Source organism: Medicago sativa, chromosome 4 (genome assembly GCF_051527215.1).
Source record: "Medicago sativa cultivar Bolivia chromosome 4, Bolivia_mono, whole genome shotgun sequence".
Lineage (NCBI taxonomy): Eukaryota > Viridiplantae > Streptophyta > Magnoliopsida > Fabales > Fabaceae > Medicago > Medicago sativa.
This window is the reverse complement of record NC_140752.1, coordinates 84,585,037-84,600,557: the sequence shown is the minus strand read 5'-3', so window position 1 is coordinate 84,600,557 and position 15,521 is coordinate 84,585,037. Positions and strand designations below refer to the sequence as shown.

General features: G+C 31.4%; 2 protein-coding genes across 2 annotated transcripts; both read right to left on the bottom strand.

Moving 5' to 3' along the window:
- Window positions 1-6,131: 6,131 nt before the first annotated feature.
- LOC146932962 (XRI1-like protein) lies at window positions 6,132-8,163 on the bottom strand. Its single transcript, XM_085704656.1, has 5 exons — window positions 7,939-8,163; window positions 7,658-7,821; window positions 7,472-7,556; window positions 6,989-7,165; window positions 6,132-6,758 (listed from the first exon to the last, which is right to left on the bottom strand). Exons 1-5 carry the CDS (start codon window positions 8,045-8,047, stop codon window positions 6,442-6,444), a joined length of 852 nt encoding a protein of 283 aa, XP_085560782.1. The 5' UTR covers window positions 8,048-8,163; the 3' UTR covers window positions 6,132-6,441.
- A 3,646-nt stretch (window positions 8,164-11,809) lies between these two features.
- LOC146932961 (histone-lysine N-methyltransferase ASHR2-like) lies at window positions 11,810-15,298 on the bottom strand. Its single transcript, XM_085704686.1, has 2 exons — window positions 13,726-15,298; window positions 11,810-12,137 (listed from the first exon to the last, which is right to left on the bottom strand). The coding sequence occupies exon 1, from the start codon at window positions 14,961-14,963 to the stop codon at window positions 13,746-13,748; it is 1,218 nt and encodes a 405-aa protein (XP_085560812.1). The 5' UTR covers window positions 14,964-15,298; the 3' UTR covers window positions 11,810-12,137; window positions 13,726-13,745.
- Between the last annotated feature and the right edge of the window lie 223 nt (window positions 15,299-15,521).

The following is a 15,521-nucleotide window of genomic DNA, read 5'->3' as shown; positions in this document are numbered from 1 at the left end:
GTGAAATGGCTTCTGATGAGGCAGCTTCTGATGATGCAGCTTCTGATGATATGACTTCTGCAGCTTCTGATGACGCAGCTTCTGATGATGTGGCTTCTGGACCTCTTGTCTTCAGAGGCACTTTTCTTCAGGAGCAGCTTACTTCAGGAGCGCTATTTCTTCAGGAGCAGCTTGACTTCAGGAGCGCTTTTTCTCTTCAGTAGCAAGTTGCCTTCAGGAGCGTCCAAGCTTCAAATTTTTGTTGTTTCCATAGCTCTTTATTTGCTCATTCAGAACCAATGATGATGTAACTTTATAATTATGGTCCTGTACACTTGAACAAATATTAGCTAGTCCAATTTACAATTTTTAATACCTTGTTATCATCAAAACCCTTTAAGGTTCATTGTTAAACACATTTTGTTCCAACAATATCAGCTCGTGGTCAATCAGGCCATAGCTGGTATCCTGAAGCCAACCACGATCGGAGCCCTGCATTCTGGCTTGCCACCACCGTGCATTCATGATAGGTTTGGTATCGTCATCATGCATCGCCTCTATCTTCTTTCTGTTGTTGATGCATTTTATTTTGCTGCGCCACTGCAAATAATAAAAAACAATACCTAAACATCAGAGGCGTGCTTATGTGTGTCAGGGTGTGGTCTTGTGGAAGATGCTCGCCATTTATTTTTGTCTTGCAGATTCTTTGGTTCATTATGGCCTTTAGTGAGGTCTTGGATAGGCTTTGATGGTGTCGATCATTGTGATATTTCAAATCATTGTGCTCATTTTTCATATTACACAGGTGGCTTGAAATCAAGGAGATCATTTCTTCAGCTTATTTGGTTACTTACGATGTGGGTTATATGGAATGAAAGAAATAAGAGGCACTTTAAGCAAAAAGAAAGTTCCATAGTTCAATTATTAGATAAAGTAAAATATCATTCAGTGTGGTGGATGAAAGCCAAATGGGATGTATTTATGTTTGGTGATCAGATGTGGTTGTTGAATCCATTGTCGTGTTTAGACATTGGTTAACCACTTGTTGTAATATTTGTGAACTGCTTGTTTCGTTTTTAGTAGTCTTTTTAGTGCATCTTATGCTGAGAGGACTGCTATAGCAGTGTTAATATAATCCATTTTTGTTTGTTCAAAAAAGCGTATAGATACTGTATCGTATCATGTATTGTGCTTCACTGGTCGACATGCATACGTCCTTATTTTTTTGGGACCAAAACCCACCTAAGTCCTATACCTTTGACTTTAATAAAATAAACAAATAACAAAATGAAAATTAAAATTCTCAATTTTCTTCTTTCTGTGAGTGACGTCCATGTAAGACGTTTCACACGTCACTGATAGATTTTTGTTTATTTTACGAAGAACTTTCTTTTTGAGTGTTAATTCTGGAGACCATTATCAAAATCAAAAGTGAAGGAAACCATTTTCCACCGCAAACGCAAAGGTTCTGAAAAAGAAAAAGCATAAGATCGTATTCTCACGCATATTTTGGATTTTTGTTTGTTTTGAAGACTTTTTTTTTTTTGGTACATGTTTTGAAGACTTTATTTCCTACGATTTATCTTATGAATGAATAAACTATTAAATTAGTTTGTGACTTTGTAAAACGCTCAAATAGGTCACTAACTTCCTTAAAAAATAGGTCACTAACTTTACAAAGATTTAAAAAAATATCTCTGATTTAAAAAAATATCTCTGATTCTGTTAAATTTTACTCATATTAATTTTTAAAGAATATAACAGTGACTAAATTGATAGTAATTTAATAAATGTAAAACCAAATCAATGTATCAACTCCTTTTTTTTATGTGGCCGGAGTTTGAACATCGACCTTTGCATATATTATGCATCATTCCTATCAACTGAGTCACGCATATTTTGGATTTTTGTTTGTTTTGAAGACTTTTTTTTTTTTGGTACATGTTTTGAAGACTTTATTTCCTACGATTTATCTTATGAATGAATAAACTATTAAATTAGTTTGTGACTTTGTAAAACGCTCAAATAGGTCACCAACTTCCTTAAAAAATAGGTCACTAACTTTACAAAGATTTAAAAAAATATCTCTGATTTAAAAAAATATCTCTGATTCTGTTAAATTTTACTCATATTAATTTTTAAAGAATATAACAGTGACTAAATTGATAGTAATTTAATAAATGTAAAACTAAATCAATGTATCAACTCCTTTTTTTTATGTGGCCGGAGTTTGAACATCGACCTTTGCATATATTATGCATCATTCCTATCAACTGAGTTAAGTTCACGAGCACAACTCCTTTAATAGAGTCACGAACCTTTTTAAAATATTTAAAAATTTATCTGCGAGTGTCCTATAAAGTTACGGAGTAATAATATGGATCACTCTTTATAGTTTATACACACCATTTGTATAAAGAGAACACCAGAAGAAAGTAAATGATTGGAAACATCTCATATGTGTGACTACTTACAACTATAACTAAGAAAAGCAGAGCAACTATTCTTAATGCAATTGAATCAAAATTTCATGTTTGTGATAAAAAAAACATTTTTTGAATATCCAAATGGTAAGTTACTGAAATTGAAATTGATTCATAATAATAAAATATTACTAAAAATAAAATAATTTTTATTAACATTTTGAAATGTTTTAATTAAAATTCTATGTTAACTCTTTACCAACGAGTTTGGTCTAGCGGAATGAACTAGATTTTCATCCGAGTTTTTAACAAGTTTTGGTTATGATTATCTCTTTTTTTGGTGGTGGTCGGGATTCGAATCTCGGACTTTGTATATTTTATATGTCTCTATCAACTGAACTAAGCTTACGAGGACGGTTATGATTATCTCGAGTAATAATAGTAACATGTGAGAAAAAAATCGTTTTAAAAAAGTAAGCTACATTTTTGTTAAACTTCTGTTTCTGTTTTTAAATATGGGATAATCTTTGTGTATCAGGGTTTGCTTCAATTATCCATTCTTAATGTACTGTCTGTTTATGAGAGAAACAAACACACATTATAGATTAATGAGATTCATATTTTTTTTTTACAGAAGATTAATGAGATTCATTTTAACAACTAGACCTCACTAATAGGTTTCACTATCATAAGTAATCGGTGAATGGACGGTAGATAAATTAAGCAAACTCACACTCAATCTTTGCACCTATTTCCTTTGCACCATAACCATTAATCGACATCATCTCTTTGTTGAATAATGCATTATAACATTGCGTTTGCGGCTGAAAAATACATCTTTTTTTTATTAAAAAAATTATCCACTGCGGGGATGCGGATGTGATGGGGATAACCGAATCCGTCGGAGACGGGAACGAGATTCGATTTCTCATCCCCGTTGGGTATGGATACGGTATCAGGTAAATATTTGAGAGTAGGGTATGGGACGGGGAAAGTAAGTTGACAGATACATTGTATAATATGAACCCATGAGACCCCACTTATTGATCTTATAAAGATGAATTTCTAAACACTAAATTATTTGAAAAAAAAAAACTTTGTCCTGCAATTTTCTCTACCATGCATCAATGCATACTATGTATGATTCTTACATTAGCTGAATTACTTGGATGTAAACCTTGTTGTGTGGCTCATCTCCATTACACAAAGCCTTCCATATCTCCTCTAAACAACTCCTGTACATTAATTTTTTACATGTACTCAATTATTGTGTAATGAAAAGTATTGTGTTTTTTTTTGGTACATAAATTCTTGGTTGGTTTGCCATCTTTGACTCCAGATACACAATACTCTTCATTTTTCGTACATTTTTTTTAGGAACATATAATGTGTTTCACAGACATTACATGACTGCAGTGTGTGAGTGAAATCATTGATGTGTTAAATTGAACACGAATTCTTGGTAGGTTTGCAATGTTTGACTCCAAATCCAAGAAAAGCTGCAGTTGTCAAACGAATGAATCCTCACTTTTTGTCCACCAATGAGTTTGATGGTTGATCCAGGAAAGTGATTACATTACAACATCATCATAACTTTGAAGACTTTTAAATTTCAAGAGAAACGTACAAAAGCTTATTCAATCTTTCCTATTTTTCTTTCTATAGTATGCAGTAATAATTAGTTTTTTCTAAATAATTTTAAAAATTAGGTTGATAATTTCATTCAATTTAAAATATGTATAAAATAAAAAATAAAAAAAAACCTATGTCTATATCATTCTTTTGCCATGCGATAACCCAAGCAAATGATTCATTTCATCATTTGTATTTTTATTTTTCTAGTCATTTAACTGGGAGTTTCAACTACACAATGCTAAATTTTCCAATCATCACTGAAAAATTATTTATCTAGCTAGTTCACACTACATTTAAACTGATAATATTAATGATTATAAAGACATGTATAAAATTCACACGACAAACGGTCCAAAAAATTGCTTAAACAAAGATGGTCCAAGAAGAAAATATAAAAGGGAAAAAGTTAAGTCAACTTTTTTCATCTAAACAATGACAATATATGGTTGCTATAGGAGACAAAACCATACATAATAATATCTTATAAATAAATAAAAACCATACATAATAGATCCCCACCAAATACATATAAAGGTCTGATTAGATGTGGAGTGAGAATACTTTTGCCGTACAGCTATGACATTGTTCCTTTCAATTGAGGTAGGTCTACCACTAAATATTTGTATGTGCCAATCAAATTAATCTGATTTTGCAGCACCAAAACACTACCAAAAGAATAAATATTAAATCATTCTACCTCCGTCCCAATTTAATTGACACAATTTTGTTTTTCACACATATTAAGAAAAATGTATAAATAAAGAGGAAAGTAGAATATATTGTATTGGGAATGATAAAAGTAGTATTATTTAGTGTTATATTGTATTGGGAATGATGAAAGTTGTATTGAAAATTGAAATGAGTCAGTTATTTTGGGACACTTTTTTTTAGAAAATGGGTCAGTTATTCCGGGATGGAGGTAATATATATTGTGGTGGATCTACACAGCAATAGCATGCAGAGATTGTGAGTACATATGCAAATTTGATTTAGAAATTAGTACTAATAATTCAATTATTCTTTCATGGGACCCGTTTTAGATACTCTACAATCTGCAATGTTTAAAATTTTAATGTTTGAAATTTTAGTGTTTGACCTGTGTGGAAAATGCCACAACATATCAAAACAAAACTAGGCATGAAGAAAATTTGGTGCTTCAAACCACTACATATAAATGATAAAATATTATGTGACCACAAATGATGGAAGTGTCAGTTTACTAGATTCGATAGAGAGACTATTCTCTTAATTTGTCATATGTTGTTGCTCTCTAGTGAGAATCTATGTCAATATCTTCTAACAAACATTTGAATTTGATTATAGTGTAGCACATTATATAATTTAGCTAAAATAAGAAAGATTAGTTATACATGGCGTTAAATTTAAGATTTAACTTCAATTCTTAATTAAGAAAAGGTAAAAGTCTTGTGGCAGCTATAAGTTGTCTTTATATTACAAAAAGTCAAATTAAAATCTTTGAAGTTGGTAATTAAGTATAGGTCTGCGCATTATAATCTCTTCTGTCTTTATTATAAGTTATTCTTTATTATAAAATTAAATTGCTGAACATAAAAGTATTATCTAATCAATAAAGAGAAAAGGAAAAAAATAAAAAAGATAAAAGAGAAAGAATACTTGCTTCTATGTTCAGCAATCATATATTCTTGTTCCTTATATTTATTTGGCATTTTGTTAGGGTGACACTAAACTTTTTTAAGTGTTCATTAGTAGTGTGATTTTCAGATTAAATTGATAAGTGCTTATATGTTATATTTGGCAAATCCAATTTTAAATATTTCACCTGATGTAATTAAGATGTGAATGCATTTGAAATCTCAACCTTACTTTAATTCAACCATATGATTAATATAATATAATGTACTATAGTAGGGTGACACATATATATTACCTTCCAACACCAAGAATAAAGTGATCAGTGTGCAGAAAAATGTCACCAAATGCCACCTATTCTGGTTCTGTCTTTATCAAAGTCCCAAATAGTGGCTGAAAAGCTAAATTCCATTGTGCAATCTTATTATTTGTTTCCAATATATATGTTACTTTATAAAATTACTATTTCCTAGATAGACAATATTTGAAAATAATCGGTTGAGCTCAAATAATTGTACATGCATGTGTTGGTCTGAATGTTTGATAAGAGTACAGCTTTAATTTAACAAAACATATATACATAAGATTGAAACTATATTGTATACACATGGTGTATAATATATTATAGAGATAGAATACAAAAATATTACACATCACTTTCGATCTTTACAATTTAGCAGGAGATGAAAACAAAGCAAATCAGGCTAAAAAAGCTGGTAGAATACAAGTAGTAAAAGCTAAATTAGCCATAACATGCATGATAACAAAATTCATCACAAGAGTACTGTGAATGTTAGCCTTTGGTTCTGATAATAGTGATGGTGCCTCTTCTTCCTTGAGTGTGGATTCTAGTAAGGGCCACCACTGCTTTGCCTGAAAGGCCTGGACCTTGTGCAGATACGCATGGCCGACATGCAAAGTCACCAACTGGATGCCTTACTGGCCTTGTTGGAGGCATTAAGATCCTTTCATTTATGTCATTCAATGTCACATCACCTTCTTCTCCTCCTGGCTTCACTAATGCAAATGGATATACCACTCTTGTTGTTGTTGTCCTTACCACCTTTTTCTTCTTTCTCATCACCTCATCACTAGTAGTAGTACTACTTCCTGTTTTTAATAATTTATAATAATTAACCATATGATATATTTATAGTTTTAATTTATGGTTTGCAACTGCAATTGCGGTCGCAACATTATAGTTTACGAAGTCTTTGTAGAGCACATTGCAACCGCAATTGTGGTCCGTATTTTACTACATTAATATAAAAGTCCGCAGCGTAATTGTGACTGCAACTTGTAATTTAAAACCATATGTAATAGAGTATATAAAAGTATACCAAGTGGGGTGTCTCTGCTGGTTTTGGATATTGTTAATGGTAATAATTCTTTGTATGAAGATGAGGAGGAATTTGGAGATTCAGATGCTGATATTGTCTCTTCTGTTGTTTTAGTGTCTTCTAGAAGAATGTTTGGTTGCTCAATGATTCTACTCCTCAATGTGCTTATATGTTCATCTAATTATATCATCATATACCAATTAGTAAATTAATAATAATAATAATAATAATAATAATAATAATAATAATGATAATAATAATAGAATAAGAAACAGTATGAGACATTAATTATTCACATTGTACTTTTCCTTTATTCTTTTCTTTTGATTTCTTTGGGATCCTTTTTCAATTCTCAATCAATTAATTACAAAAGAAACAATAACTTTTTATGTTTGAATTGCAATAACAACCTTTTGAACCAAAATGATCATCACGTCATATAATATATCTAAATGAATGCATGTAAAAAGCAGAGAAAAATACCTGAAAATCCACAAATCCTTTCTATCTGATCCATGCAGTAGAAATTCTCCACTGGTTGGTGCCATATAGGGTTGAAATTCCAGAACTATATATAGTTACATATATTAATCAGTCTCATTTCCAAGAACAACAAGAATTTCAAACTTAAAATGAAAGGAAAAAAAAAACATATTCAACTATGTATACCTTATCAAAATCATCAATGGAAATAGTATTCTTGCTTTGTTCATCGTCAGTAAGCAAGCGTCTACGTTTAGAACTTTCACCGAACTCAACCAAAGCATCTTCAAGATAACCAGTTGAGAAATCAGACTCTTGAGTTGAAAATGAAGCTGCACTTGCATCCATAACTACCATATCATATAATTCAATATCAACATTAATCATTACATTTGCAAAACTATATACTACTACATTTAAAATTGTGTACTTAATGAAATATATAAAGAGAAAGAAAAGTATAGTACTTAAAGACATATTGTCTGAATTGAGCAGTCCAAGATTGTGATAATCCCAACCTAGGGAAGAACCATAGCTGAGGCTATTAGTATAAGCTAGGGAATGAAGATCATTCATTTTGTGTGTACAGTGTGTGTGACAAAAAATGATGAGGAGTGGTCTATTTATGTACAAGTTATGGAAGAAAATAGAAAAAGCATATGGAAACTTGAATGAGTTTAGTATAGTTGGAGTCAGTCAATGCAGGCCAAGGGTTAGGATATATAAAAGTGAATGTTTCTTGGGATTCTGAAAATGTAGTATCTACTTTATTTTTAATTTTTTAAATTTATTTCATTTGGTTACATATGTGGGGGACTAAATAATTGCTATGGTTATCATATTGTGTTTCTGGTCTTAAATGAAAAAGCAATACATTAGGTGTGTGAAAAAAGACACACCTCAAAGAGACATAATTCAAATTTCAGCTTTTTCTTTTGTGTTTTTTTTTCCTTCTACATTGACATGGACCTTTTGTATGGTGTATACTGTATGGTTACCAACTGTTTCTCAAATGGGACCTTGCTTTTCTTTTTTGTTTTATTTTACTATGGTATGCAATCAAAGTCACATTATTTATACTATATGAATTCCTCTCAATTTAATATCTTCTATGTTTATGATAACGATAAATACACTAACACATGCATATTTAGATTTGAGCCGTAATTTTAGCAAAAGTTATACTTAAAAGTTAAAATTGTAGCCAAACTATCAATCCAATCATATACTTAATAATTTTTTTTAGGGAGTAATTTATTAAAATTGTTATTGCATTTATCACATTTATATTATTTCTTTAGTACTCATAAGATGAACAAATGTGTCATCTTTTATGGAATAGAATATTTGTTGTTTATTTTTGTTGCAAATTTTCTCACTCATTGGTGGGGGTCATATCAGTTAATATATTTTCCACCACATGGAAAAATCTTCTTGGTGGGTGTGTGTAATACAAGAAAATGGTCCCACTAAGATGGCATGCTGACGAGGGGCCATGCCATGTCAAAAGATGAGTAGAAGAAGAAGATGGAATAAATCATGGGTTTTGGTCTTAGGGACCATCTTTTTGATCCTTGGGGTTTGAATTGTTTTAATTGTTTGTGTGGAATTTTGTTACTCACAAACAGGCATTGTAGTTTGTGTGGAAATTGATTGTTGCACTCACAATCTAATGCCAGCCTATGCCTAAATCTGTATGGTTATTTGTGTCAAAATTGATTGAATTTTAACGGTCTTTCTGTTCACCATAATATTATTATTTTTTAGCTATTTTTTATCATAAACACCTACTAGCCCGGAGAATAGTTTCTCGTTATAATAAGATAGAGATCCAACTCTTCTAAAATGAATTTTGAGGGTAAACTACGTATCAACAATAATTGATAATAACAAATTATGGAGATAATAAATTATGAGTTTGTGGAGATAATGATTTTCGATTTTCTTACTTTACACTTTCGTTATATTCAAATCGGTTATTTTCAAGTGAAACGATACCAATATGTATTCATTCAAGTGGAAGAAACTTGGTTTTTTTTTTTTTTAAGTATTTAGGTTTAAGTGTATAAAAGAATCATTATTATTTTTTGAACAAAAATAATTAGAATAAGGGAGAGACACCCATGCAAGTCACATAAAATTACCAACATCATCAATGATTTAAATGCAATTCACTTATAATCTAACAAAGCAAATCTAGATTCTAACACAAATCATAGTTAACATCATCAAGCAAAAGGTCAAAACTATTTGTGTCAACTCGGTTATTTTAAAAAAAAAATATGGAGAATGGAAATCTTTTATTAATTAATAAAATAACACTGATGGATATGAAGATTTGAACTTTATACCCTGATACTACGAGAACAAACTTCTATCACTAAGCTATCACTTCATAAACAATTATTTTTTTGTTAATGAAAAGGCTTCTACCACTTAACGATCACTTCATAAATAATTATTTTTTTAATGAAAAAGATATTATTGGAAGAATGTGCATCTTTAACGTCTATGTACACTTGTTGACTAGAGAATAAATGATGAGCAATGCTATTTATCAAGAAAGATTTTATCAAGAAATTGTCCCGAAATTAATGTTAGCCAATAAAATCTCAGCCTGGCCGGAAATCATGGGGTGGTGGGTGTTATATATATATTTTTTATGAAACTTTAATAAATAAGATTAAAATCTAAGGGTGATTATTTTGCCATGTCATTCTTGAATTCATCAAGAAAATTCATTCTTGATATCTAGCATTTTCCATAAATGATATAGTGCAAATTTGAATTCTTATAAGTTTCAAAAACAAAATTTCTATTTACATTCGCAGCAAAATTTTACAAGTACTTAGATAAAACAGGCAAACAATTATGATGTTGAAAAAATTTAATGCTTCAATGCAGGCAGGCATCATGGGGTTGGGAGATTATGCTACTTGAATTCAAAACGTGGAATCAAATTTTAACAACACAGGAAATTATTTTAACTGCTTGCAATAATAGAACATAAAAGAATAATTTCTTTTATATCTCATTTTCATTAAAAAACATTAATTGATATCATGCACCAAAAAAGACACACTACACTACAAACCCTAAAGAGACCTTTAAAAATAACCTAAAAAGGTAAATAGCATGCTAAGACCCTCATGAATAAGTACTCAACATTTTATCTTTGTTTTTAACCTTTTCTTTTTAGAATAATAACTCCTTTAAATGAATGCATGTACATCTCAATTTAATTTTCTTTCACAAAGTTTTTGACCTAATATGATGATAGAAATTATGGGTCAATATATGAATAGTGTGACATAGAGATACAATGATCCCAGAATTAAATATTTTAAAGATTTGGTATCATTAAAGCAATTGCTATTTTTTATCTGGTAAGTTACTTTGTATTAATGCAAAATGGATTTTTTCCTTTGGGAATTCAATTAAGCCATCTATCAAATGGGGAATTTGGGGGAAGCCATCTATCAAATGGGGAATTTGGGGGAATTTGAATTTAAGTGCAAGTTGGTAAGAGTTGGTAGATTGTCCTTGTTGCAGAAATGATAAACGTTGATTTCCCACCAGGTTCTTATGAAAATAGTAGAAGACCATAAAACATACGGGGAAAGAAGGTTTCACATACTTTTTCTATCAAAACGAAACCATAAAACTTTTCCTTTGAGCTTCATTAAGCTTCAAGCGATCGTACACAATTTTTCAAGTCTCCAAAGTCTAAACAATATTGATTTTATTAGAAGTTTTGTCTAATATGCACAAATAAATTTAGTCGTGCACCATGCACGGATTTATTTTCTATCATTTAATCAACAAATCACATGATATTACATCTGATCCAACAACATAGTAAAATTGCGGTGGAAACAAACTTATTTCATGGTGCAAAATTTGCCTAATTTGTACACTATAGAATTAAAGAAAGCAATTTTTGAATGTAAAAAAATAAGCAATTATAAAAATTTTAAAGGAAAAGAACATATTCTTTAAACTTTACCAAAGACATGCAAGTGTCCATTTATTCACATCCTTTATTTTTTGAAATTAAAATATCTCATTTATCGACATCCTTTGTTTCTTGAAATTAAAATATCTCACTTTACCTACATGCTTTATTTTTTGAAACTAAAATAGTACCTTTTTTTATGAAAAAAGGAGACACACCACATGTAAGGTAGGATAAAAACATCAGCCTTTGCAAGAATTTAAGATGAAATTTAAGCTACCAATATGAGGACGGTAAAAACACACCCAAATTACAGTTGGTGCAAACAGAAGGTACCGACCCTTGTTGACTTAATATAGTTATATTAAATTATTTTGCCAATGTTTTGACAAATAAACTTAATTTATTTAAATCACAAGAAAAAAATAATACTCTCAAGCAAGAGACTATTGTCATTATCCAAACAAAAGTATATTTCAAAACGGAGATCCTAATATTTTACCGGCAAAATTTTACAGCAGAATTTGGAATAAAGCAACAAACTTGAGCATAAAACAGAACATTGAACTCTTAAACAACCAACATAAGTAAAAGTATCATTTGATTCCTGAGCTTTGAGCATTTGTCTCTGATTGAATTTAGTATAATATGCAGAAAATCCTTGAAGAATTCCCTCCATCTACATGCAACAACGCGTACAATACATCAATGCTGCAAATAACCCCATAATCCAATTAGAGAAAAGGGTGAGCCATACAAGTAATGGAACACTGATAAAATTCAAAGAGTATGAGGTCATCAGTAACAATAAAGAAGAAATTGAAAGTTTGGCAAGACATTTTGAAATTCTAAATATTACGTGCATGTTTGGTTCTACATGACAAAAATTGATATTGTAAAATTGATTTATATTTGGATACATTAACATAAAAATGAGTTCAATAACGAACTTTAGTGTACAAATCACGTTTAGACTCAAAAACTATAAATTCTACATTCAAGTTAGAATCAATTCTACTCAAGAGCAACCAAACATGTCAAAATCAAATTTACACCTCGAGAATCAATGCTGGCTGCTCCAAACATAGAACCAAACATAGGCTATGAAAGGGGGTCATGAAAGGAGGAAAAAAAAATGAAAACTTTGCATTTGAATTGATTACTGAAACTCAATGAGCAAACTATTCAGCACAAGGGTTACATTTTCTTTTCTTTTTTCGGCATGCCATGGCATGTATTCCAATTCTTTCCTTCCTACTCTTCATTTCTTCCCTTGTTATGATTATTAAATAATTAAGCATCATGCATTATCTTTCCCTTAAGACATGACTTGAACATATCAGAGACCCAAGACTAACGGTTTGACAGCAATTTTTGTTAAAACCGTTAAAAGATATAGGTCAAACAAGAAGGAATTGTAACATAGGAACAAAATCAGACCAGAAAACTAGTTGGTCTTTCTTCTTTGGCAACCAATAACTTATCTTAAATAACCAAAGTAGATATATTTTATACAAAAAACAAAATCGTGCATCAAAAAGTCCACGGACAAAACTTTAAGAGAAGAACATGTTCCAATCTCCTAAAACAAGTTCTACAACTGAAATAGTTCCATATGTTTTCTTCAACTGCTAAAAAAACCTACCAATTATTCACTTGTAAACATACTGCCAAAAGTGTAGGTCCCGTTTACTTTGTGAAACATTTTCTGTTTTCATGTTCTAAAATATGTGTTCATTTTAACTAGCTAATAAGATGGAGGACTCTAGAAATGAACCATTGTGGTGGAGAGAAAGTGAAATGCTAATTAGGGGTTATGTATTTTTGGAGATAATGAAAACAATGCTTTTGGCATTTTCATTGTTTCCAAAAGATGCACACCAATTGCTGTTCACTTCAAAAGTCAAGTATCTCTTTGTTAGCAAGTAAAATTAAATTTTTTTTTAAGAAATGAAGATAGAAACGTTTTCACAAAATTTAGGATTTAAATCCTCTAAATTAATGAACTCACTATAGTATAAAGAGAGGAGCTATAACATTATAGTTTGTTATACGTGTGCTTTACCTATGACATAGGGAAATGATTCCAAATATTCAAACAGAGGCGCTAGCAACAATAACTCGCTGAATTATGAAATTATATACATGTGTATGCATATGATCACAATAATAACCCAAACATTTATGTCGGCAGGCCAATGCAGAGCTATAGGAGTGGCAAAAGATGATGCAATGAGAATTAATGAGTTAAAAAATAAAATTTAATCTAAAACATCTAGAGGAATGCAGAAAGACTCACAGAAGTTGCATCCTAACTGCTCAGTCCTCCATGTGAACTTCTCCACTTTGCCCTTTATCATCAACATTCAAGTCGTCATCGTCTCTCTTCAATTTCCCACAGACATTACATTCCATGACATTAGATAATGTATCACCTTGTGGCGGTAAAGGAGCTAAAGTTCCCCAGCAATTTGTTCTATCACACATGTATTTCAAAAAGAAATAAGCATGTGGGAAATCGTTATTGTCAGTTTCTGATGGTTCCATATTTTCACATTGCTCCTCCTCCTCCTCCTCCTCCTCATCATCCATAGCCATATCCTCTTCTTCATTCTCCTCCACATTTCCTTCAACACTCTCATTATCAGACCAATTCGATTCAACATTACATCGATCACAATTACACGCAAAACCATAGTCTTCCAACAATCTCTTCTGCCTACTAGAATAGTTTTCATTAACAGGAAAATAACTCAAACAAATCTCCCTACCTTGTGGAACATCATGAATCATCCTAATAACAAAATCAGTATTACTAAGACCGGCCGCGACATCATAAGGTGGATTAACATCAACATAATCAAATCTACACGCATTAGGAAGACAATCATGGTTGAAAAACGAAGCATAAGGGTAAATGCCATAAGCTCTAACAGACCTATTTTCATCAGTTTCAGAGAAAGGATGCATTAATCCAAAAGCATTAAGCTTATCTTTAGCAAGCAGCGAAGAAGTAAGTTGTAACGAAAACAATTCATTATGAGGGTGCGAAAAAAGGGATGCAATAATGTGGTGTAGGAAGTTTGCTGCTTCATCATTATCAGGAGAGCCTTGTAGAGATAACAAAACTTGAAAAATTGAGGGGGCGGTAATAGCAAGATTGTAAGCAGCAATGAGAAAACGTGCTTGAAGTTGTCTTTCGAGGGGTTGTTGAAGCAAAAGAGGATTGCTTTGGAGCTGAGATAATGCTTGACAAACCCATGTGGAATGTGATGAGTTGAGTGATTTTGAGAGACAAGTTGAATTGCAAAATCGATATCGGTTGCAAGAAGAACATGAAACAAAAGATGAATGTAAAGATTTGAAGCAATGATCACAAAATAAAGAAGAGTGATGAGAAAAAGGGGTGGTAGGGTAAAGGAGGATTGGTGAATCTGTGAGGATGATTTGACCAGCTTTGAGAGGTTGAGATGCAACAATTCCTCTTCCTCTACCTTGAATTTCCTCTACCTTCAAAACAGAACTTGGAACAGCCATTGATATTGATTTTTCTAATACCCAAAAATAAAAATACAATTTTTATGAAGTTTCTATAGAATCAATTTGAATAACAACAGTAATGGGATGAAAAGGGGTGTTTGAATAAACTAGGATTTTAGGATGAACACAAACAGTATACAACAACATACCAACTACACCATTTACTCTGTTCTGGTGGCTGACGAGAAACTCCGGCTGCGATTCCCGGCGAGTTAGTTGAGTTCAGTTGGGACTCCGATTTGTTTCTAATAGAATGCAACAATGGTAAAGGTGATGGATTTGTTGAATTAGGGTTTTACATTATTGTTGACAAAGGTTCTAGGGTTTTGCTTAATTGTTGAAATGAAAATGTGTTTGATTTTGTCTTTAGTGAATGATGGGCCTCACCTCAAAAAGTGGAAGTGGATTGGGTTTGTCTTAGTTTTTTGTTTTGAATTTGCTGTTTAGGCCCTTACATTGCTCATAGACCCTCCAAAATATCGAAAATGCCTCTACACATATATCTTTAAGAAGTTATCTTCCAGTCGCTAACTATGAAAAGATATGTTCCGATCG

What these genes read in the sequence shown, in the direction of transcription:
- LOC146932962 (XM_085704656.1), bottom strand. Translation starts at nt 8,047, where the DNA reads ATGAATGATCTTCATTCCCTAGCTTATACTAATAGCCTCAGCTATGGT. An exon ending in CCATTGATGATTTTGATAAG is followed by an intron (nt 7,557 to 7,657) that starts GTATACATAGTT and finishes AACTATATATAG; the next exon opens with TTCTGGAATTTCAACCCTAT. An exon ending in CAGCAGAGACACCCCACTTG is followed by an intron (nt 6,759 to 6,988) that starts GTATACTTTTAT and finishes TATTAAAAACAG; the next exon opens with GAAGTAGTACTACTACTAGT.
- LOC146932961 (XM_085704686.1), bottom strand. Translation starts at nt 14,963, where the DNA reads ATGGCTGTTCCAAGTTCTGTTTTGAAGGTAGAGGAAATTCAAGGTAGA.